The following is a 7,634-nucleotide window of genomic DNA, read 5'->3' as shown; positions in this document are numbered from 1 at the left end:
AGCAGTCCACCAAGTTTCCATACACAGGGTAGAAATCCCTTTAGCCTGGGACCAGCGTTTCCCCCAGTTCAGTCTTTGCTCCTCGGGTGTTTCCAGGAGTTCTCTTGTGTGAGGAGTGAGGCCAAAAGGTGATGTCACAACCCACCTAATATAGTGGGAAAATACAAGTACCAAAATGGAGTTTAGTGACATGTGGTCTGGTCACATGCCCTTGCCTGCCTCAATCATAGCATCCATTATCCATATGCAGTCTGGAGTGTTCTCAGGAAGGCTCACCAGGTGGGGGATAAGCTTCTCCTCAGGCCTATTGCTTCCCCTAACTGCCAATTACCCTGAATAGGCCCTTCACAACCAGCTGTCTAGACTGGAAGCATTTTGCCTAGTGGGTGTCACCCAGGTGTAACTACATTTGAAATAGAGATACATAGTCAATATTCATAACTTCAGATCCAAAAATGACATGTGCACACAAAGAGGATCATCATATTCTGCAAACCATAATTCTTCCAGACACCTCACAAATCATGTTTTGTACAAGATGCAACATACCTAAGTCATAACCATATGGGGGTAGTGTAACAACTGCCTCCTCAGCTGCCCTGGATCCTGCATGGCACATATAAAAATCTCAGGTTCTTGGGGAATCGCAGAATCATAGGACAGGAAGGGACCTCGAGAGGTCATCAAGTCCAGTCCCCTGCACTCATGGCAGACCCAGGCACCATTTAGACCATCCCTGACAGGTGTCTAACCTGCTCTTAAAAATCTCCAATGATGGAGATTCCACAACCTCCCTAGGCAATTTATTCCAGTGCCTAACCACCTTGACAGTTAAGAAGATTTTCCTAATGTCCAACCTAAACCTCCCTTGCTGCAATTTAAGCCCATTGATTCTTGTCCTACCCTCAGAGGTTAAGGAGAACACATTTTCTCCGTCCTCCTTGTAACAATCTTTTTATGTACTTGAAAACTGTTATCATGTCCCCTCTCAGTCTTCTCTTTTCCCCATGAGAAGACACAAGTGAGTTTTCATAGAAAACAGATAGTTTTTCTTTGTAAGCTCAGCTGCCATGATGCTGCCCAGCTGCAACTTCCTGGATCCCCAAGAGAAACTGGAGGCTTTTCATCTGCTTCTCCCTCATAACATAAATGAAGGTTGCACTGACGGAGTCTCGGGCTGCACTCTGGGCATGGAAAGATTGAAACCTCCTGCCCAGTCTAGGGCTGGGGTATTGTGCACATCAGCTACTCTAACCAGCCCTCCCATCTCTGTGCAGCCCCCACCACCCTGTACAACACCCCCCTCAGCAAGTCTTTTGGGCAGTGGCTGCTGTGACAGGCCCTGGTAGCACATCTCTGATGAACCTGTGCTAGCAGGGAGCTGGAGAGGGTCCTGGAGTGGTTGTAGAGGCCCAGAGATTGTGGGTGAGTGGGCCTAGCTACCAGTGGATCATTGAGATCTGTATATAACTTTGGGGATCTGCGGATCCTGGGTCCCCCATTTCATTCCTCAGGGAGAAGGGACAGGACCTCCCCTCCCGGAAAGATCTGAGGTAAATTTCCATGTGGGGAGCCTTGTGGAATCTCCCTTCTCTGGTCTGAACCAAGAGTTTGTAATGCAGGAAAGGGAGGTGCCGGGGACAAATAGGGTTGTTTATTATTATTATTACTATTACTATTTCAACAGGATTATACCTGCCCCCAAGGATTCCAGGAATGGAGCCTGCAACAGGGCATTTGCTGCAGTCTAGTTAGGTAGCACCACCACCCATCCCCTGTGATTTGGCCTCCTGCAGTTTGCCATGGGCCATGATGGGGACTGAAGCTGGTGAGCTTTCCTGAGGTTCCCTGATGGCCAAGTGGCCCCCAAGGGAATGTGCAGGCATACTTCATAAAAACGAGCCTCTATAAAAGCCTCCCCTGTCTGAACAGATACTGCCTGCTGCCCGTGCCACCTCTCCAATGACTCCTTGTCATTTCAGGTGAAGATCTCTGGTGTCAGCGGCTCCCCATCTAGCAGGAACTGGGTATGTTGGCAAGTTTCACTATCTTTAAAATGTGAAGTGAAGAATAAAGGCTGTGAATTGTTAACATTTGCAGATGTTCTGTGCAGTGGCAGAGGACTCAGCTGGGCTCGGATTAGGATTGTGCTCAGACTAGGAAGGACTAGTCCATGAAAGAAGCTTATTGAAACATCTTTGAGGGTGATTTTACATGTAACAATTTCTTAGTGTATTAAGCTTAGCCATGCGTGTTTGTTTTATTTTGCTTAGTAACCTACTTTGTTCTGTCTGTTATCTCTTATGATCACTTAAATCCTACATTTTATACTTAATAAAATCACTTTTGTTTATTAATAAACCCAGTGTAAGTAATTGTTTCCTAGGGGCAACCAGTCTGTGTATATCTCTCTTTACTTTGAGAAAGAGGGTGAATAACATCAATGAATTTATCTGGGGTTCGGGCTCCCAGAAAGGCTGTGCACTGGGATGCTGAGGCAAGTCCCTTTAACCGAGTCTTCCCAGAATGGAGCTGATCTCAGTGTCTGTATTTTGCAGAGGGGTGTGGCCCTATCTCTGGATCTGTGCTGGAGGAAGCCAGGAGGGTCTAGCTCAGGAAGACAGAGTTAAGGAGTGTCCATGTTGGCAGAATCATAGAATCATAGAATCATAGAATATCAGGGTTGGAAGGGACCCCAGAAGGTCATCTAGTCCAACCCCCTGCTCGAAGCAGGACCAATTCCCAGTTAAATCATCCCAGCCAGGGCTTTGTCAAGCCTGACCTTAAAAACCTCGAAGGAAGGAGATTCTACCACCTCCCTAGGTAACGCATTCCAGTGTTTCACCACCCTCTTAGTGAAAAAGTTTTTCCTAATATCCAATCCAAACCTCCCCCACTGCAACTTGAGACCATTACTCCTCGTTCTGTCATCTGCTACCATTGAGAACAGTCTAGAGCCATCCTCTTTGGAACCCCCTTTCAGGTAGTTGAAAGCAGCTATCAAATCCCCCCTCATTCTTCTCTTCTGCAGGCTAAACAATCCCAGCTCCCTCAGCCTCTCCTCATAACTCATGTGTTCCAGACCCCTAATCATTTTTGTTGCCCTTCGCTGGACTCTCTCCAATTTATCCACATCCTTCTTGAAGTGTGGGGCCCAAAACTGGACACAGTACTCCAGATGAGGCCTCACCAATGTCGAATAGAGGGGAACGATCACGTCCCTCGATCTGCTCGCTATGCCCCTACTTATACATCCCAAAATGCCATTGGCCTTCTTGGCAACAAGGGCACACTGCTGACTCATATCCAGCTTCTCGTCCACTGTCACCCCTAGGTCCTTTTCCGCAGAACTGCTGCCTAGCCATTCGGTCCCTAGTCTGTAGCTGTGCATTGGGTTCTTCCGTCCTAAGTGCAGGACCCTGCACTTATACTTATTGAACCTCATCAGATTTCTTTTGGCCCAATCCTCCAATTTGTCTAGGTCCTTCTGTATCCTATCCCTCCCCTCCAGCGTATCTACCACTCCTCCCAGTTTAGTATCATCCACAAATTTGCTGAGAGTGCAATCCACACCATCCTCCAGATCATTTATGAAGATATTGAACAAAACCGGCCCCAGGACCGACCCTTGGGGCACTCCACTTGATACCGGCTGCCAACTAGACATGGAGCTATTGATCACTACCCGTTGAGCCCGACAATCTAGCCAGCTTTCTACCCACCTTATAGTGCATTCATCCAGCCCATACTTCCTTAACTTGCTGACAAGAATACTGTGGGAGACCGTGTCAAAAGCTTTGCTAAAGTCAAGAAACAAGACATCCACTGCTTTCCCTTCATCCACAGAACCAGTAATCTCATCATAAAAGTCGATTAGATTAGTCAGGCATGACTTTCCCTTGGTGAATCCATGCTGGCTGTTCCTGATCACTTTCCTCTCATGCAAGTGCTTCAGGATTGATTCTTTGAGGACCTGCTCCATGATTTTTCCAGGGACTGAGGTGAGGCTGACTGGCCTGTAGTTCCCAGGATCCTCCTTCTTCCCTTTTTTAAAGATTGGCACTACATTAGCCTTTTCCAGTCATCCGGGACTTTCCCCGTTCGCCAAGAGTTTTCAAAGATAATGGCCAATGGCTCTGCAATCACAGCCGCCAATTCCTTCAGCACTCTCGGATGCAACTCGTCCGGCCCCATGGACTTGTGCACGTCCAGCTTTTCTAAATAGTCCCTAACCACCTCTATCTCCACAGAGGGCTGGCCATCTCTTCCCCATTTTGCGATGCCCAGCGCAGCAGTCTGGGAGCTGACCTTGTTAGTGAAAACAGAGGCAAAAAAAGCATTGAGTACATTAGCTTTTTCCACATCCTCTGTCACTAGGTTGCCTCCCTCATTCAGTAAGGGGCCCACACTTTCCTTGGCTTTCTTCTTGTTGCCAACATACCTGAAGAAACCCTTCTTGTTACTCTTGACATCTCTGGCTAGCTGCAGCTCCAGGTAAGGCTCCAGAAGGGTAAGGCTCAGTGGAATCTCAGCAAACCAAGTGACAGTCCCAAGGGGGTCCCAATGAGAGAACCCATCATATAAATACTAGACAGTGAGAGCTCAGGGAATGAGTATTTTCAATATTAATCTTAATGCTGCAGATAAAGGCTACAGACTGACACAACAGAACCTGAGCAGAACCAGTCAGCTATCAACAGAGGGACAGAGGACAGCTACTGGATTTTTGTTTGCCAACAAGTGGCTGAATGAGGGCTGAGACATTGCAATCTTTTCAGTTTGTGAAGAAATTCAGATGACAGACTCTACATTTAAAGTTCTATTCTCACCTGAGAAATCATTTCTGAAAAAAGATCAGAGGGGAAAGAATTTGTTGACATGAGTGTACTAAAGTCCAGATGTGTAAATGTTATGCTAAACTTTTCATTGTAATACAAATATTGCAAACCAAACTTTCATGACTTGGCATGAATATTGAAAGCCAGCAGCAGAGTTGTTGGAATCTCTACAGGAAGGAGGAGTGACAGCTTTATTGCTTAATGGCTTTTGTTTTATAAAGTAGTTCTGAACATACTGTTTGCAATGGGTGTCTGCCATTAACTCTTTGTTCAGTGAACAACTGTATGATACCGCCCCGGTAACTGACCAGAAGCTTTATCTAAAACTTACGTTCAGAGTCATAAACGGAACTTCTTTGCAATACCTGTGCAAGAATTTCCAAAAGGTCATGAGAGAACAGAACCACTGGCCTCTGTTTCAGCAGAGCAGAGCTGAGGTACAGGAAAGGGGAGTGTATTAGTGGTTATATGTAATGTATGCCTATCTACAGTGACACGAGCCTGGCTAAAGTAACTTGCACACTCAAGTGGATACTAGTGCAACCATAGTGTTTGCACAATTCAGTCATTTGTGACACCAACCTCTCCCCCACACAGGTGAAGTAGCCCTCTGTGTTAGCTTGTAAGTTCCAGATATCTACAGACCCTTGCATGGGGAGAGGATGCAGGTCCTGTGAGGGTGAGGAGAAGCCTGTAGTCTGATCAGACCTTCTGGATTCAGTCAACATTGGCCAGGCAAAGCACTTCAGCACCTGTTGGAGGGATTCTTGGGGGTCAGAGTGTATCACAGGGGAGTATTTGGTAAGAGAAAGTTAATATAGCCCAGTTCTGACTGAATTTACAAATGTAAATCTGGAATGACACAGTTGAAGTCAAAATTATTGAATTAAAATCTTGGCTCTAAGAATTTATCTCATGTACTGCAAGGAGGGAGTAGCTTAATTTGGACTCTCAGGGGTGGAGAAAATGAAATAGATAGATAGATAGATAGATAGATAGATAGATAGATAGATAGATAGAATGACTGTTTTCACCATGCACTTGCCATGTGTTCATAAATACATCATCATATAATGGGCCATACGCAGAAGTAGAGGGCAAAAAAGGTTCTCTGTGGTAAATTCACAACTGAAAATCACAGAGCTCTCAAGTAGGCTGCGGAACTCCCAGCCACAAGATATCAATGGGGCCAAAAGCTTAGCAGGATTCAAAGAGGGACTGGATGTTTATATGGATAACAAGAAAATACAATTACAGCAGTGAGGATGGTTTTAAAAACTCTTGGAAGAGATCCAATCCTTCTTGATTTACATCAAAAATGTGTCTAATGGGTATAAGGGGGAAACTATCCGTGGGAGCAGGTTATCTCATAGCTGCCTATTGCAGGGCTTTTTCCACCTTCCTCTGAAGCATCTGGAACTGGACACTGGGCTAGATGGACTGCTGATCTGATCCAGTCTGGCAGTGCCTATCTTCCTATTGGTTGTGTAAATCCCAAACTATATTTTTGCTGATCTTCCTTGAACTCCTGGGAGTCTCTAGACTTGTACTGAGAGGAGAAAGAAGTCTAGTTAAATATAATTTAGTCTTCTGTTCTTTTTCCTTTCAGGAAGGAAAGTTCAAAATTCCTGTGACCTGCCCAGTCCATTATGTCAGCTGTCAATAACACCAAATTCAACTCTGCAGTGTTCCTTCTCACTGGGATACCTGGGCAGGAAGAAGTCCATCTCTGGATATCTGTCCCCTTCTGCTTAATGTATGTTATTTCGATAGCAGGAAATTCAGTCATTCTATTCATTATAAAAACATATCCAAGCCTCCATGAGCCCATGTACATTTTCCTTTCCATGTTGGCTGTCACAGATCTTGGTTTATTGATAGCCACTATGTTGACGACACTGGGTATATTCTTGTTTAATGTTAGGGAGATCAGTCTCAATGCCTGTTTTGCCCAGGTGTTCTTCATCGACTTGCTTCAGTGCACTGAATCCTCCATGCTCTTGTTGATGGCCTTTGACCGCTTTGTTGCAATCCGTGACCCGCTGAGATATGCTTCCATCTTAACCCCACAGAGAATAACCAGGATGGGACTGGTGTTTATGCTGAAAGGGGTGGCCTTAATATTCCCACTCCCCTTTCTCCTGAAACGGTTCCAATACTGTCGAACCAATGTCCTCTCCCATTCCTACTGCCTGCACCAGGAGGTCATGAAGATGGCTTGTTCAGATATCACAGTCAACAGCATCTATGGCTTGTCTGTTGCACTCTTAACAGTGGGGTTGGACTCGCTGCTCATCTTCCTCTCTTATGTGATGATCCTCAAAACAGTGTTGGGCATCGCATCACCCATGGAGTGTCTCAGGGCCCTGAACACCTGCGTCTCCCACCTCTGTGCTGTCCTGCTCTTCTACACACCAATAATTGGACTGTCTGTGATACACAGATTCGGGAAGGGCCCTTCTCCCTTGCTTCAGATTCTCCTGGGCTACATCTACTTGCTGGTCCCACCCCTGATGAACCCAATTGTGTACAGCGTGAAAAGCAAACACCTTCGTGCAACGATAATCAGGGTGTTCACCAAGTGAAGGGTCAGTTCATCACCTGGCTCCAGTGCTGGTGACATGGGAGATGAAAAACATGGGCCACCTTGTAACAAAGTGGTCTCTGGCGGGACACAACTGAGAGTATCAATTCAGTCACAGCCCAGAGCTGGGGGGTTCCTTACTACTAAGGCACACCAAACCAGCCAAACAGAGTGGACTTTGGTTTCACCCCACTGGCTAACCAGAAGTCATA

At 46.0% G+C, this 7,634-nt stretch overlaps 1 protein-coding gene across 1 annotated transcript; it reads left to right on the top strand.

The window, feature by feature from the left end:
• Positions 1-6,457: 6,457 nt before the first annotated feature.
• LOC142073374 (olfactory receptor 51G2-like) lies at positions 6,458-7,423 on the top strand. The gene has a single exon (XM_075133006.1). It carries the CDS (start codon positions 6,488-6,490, stop codon positions 7,421-7,423), a length of 936 nt encoding a protein of 311 aa, XP_074989107.1. The 5' UTR covers positions 6,458-6,487.
• The last annotated feature ends 211 nt before the right edge of the window (positions 7,424-7,634 follow it).

Source organism: Caretta caretta, chromosome 1 (genome assembly GCF_965140235.1).
Source record: "Caretta caretta isolate rCarCar2 chromosome 1, rCarCar1.hap1, whole genome shotgun sequence".
Taxonomy (NCBI): domain Eukaryota; kingdom Metazoa; phylum Chordata; order Testudines; family Cheloniidae; genus Caretta; species Caretta caretta.
Note: the sequence above shows the minus strand (reverse complement) of the source record. Positions and strands in the feature narration are given on the sequence as shown.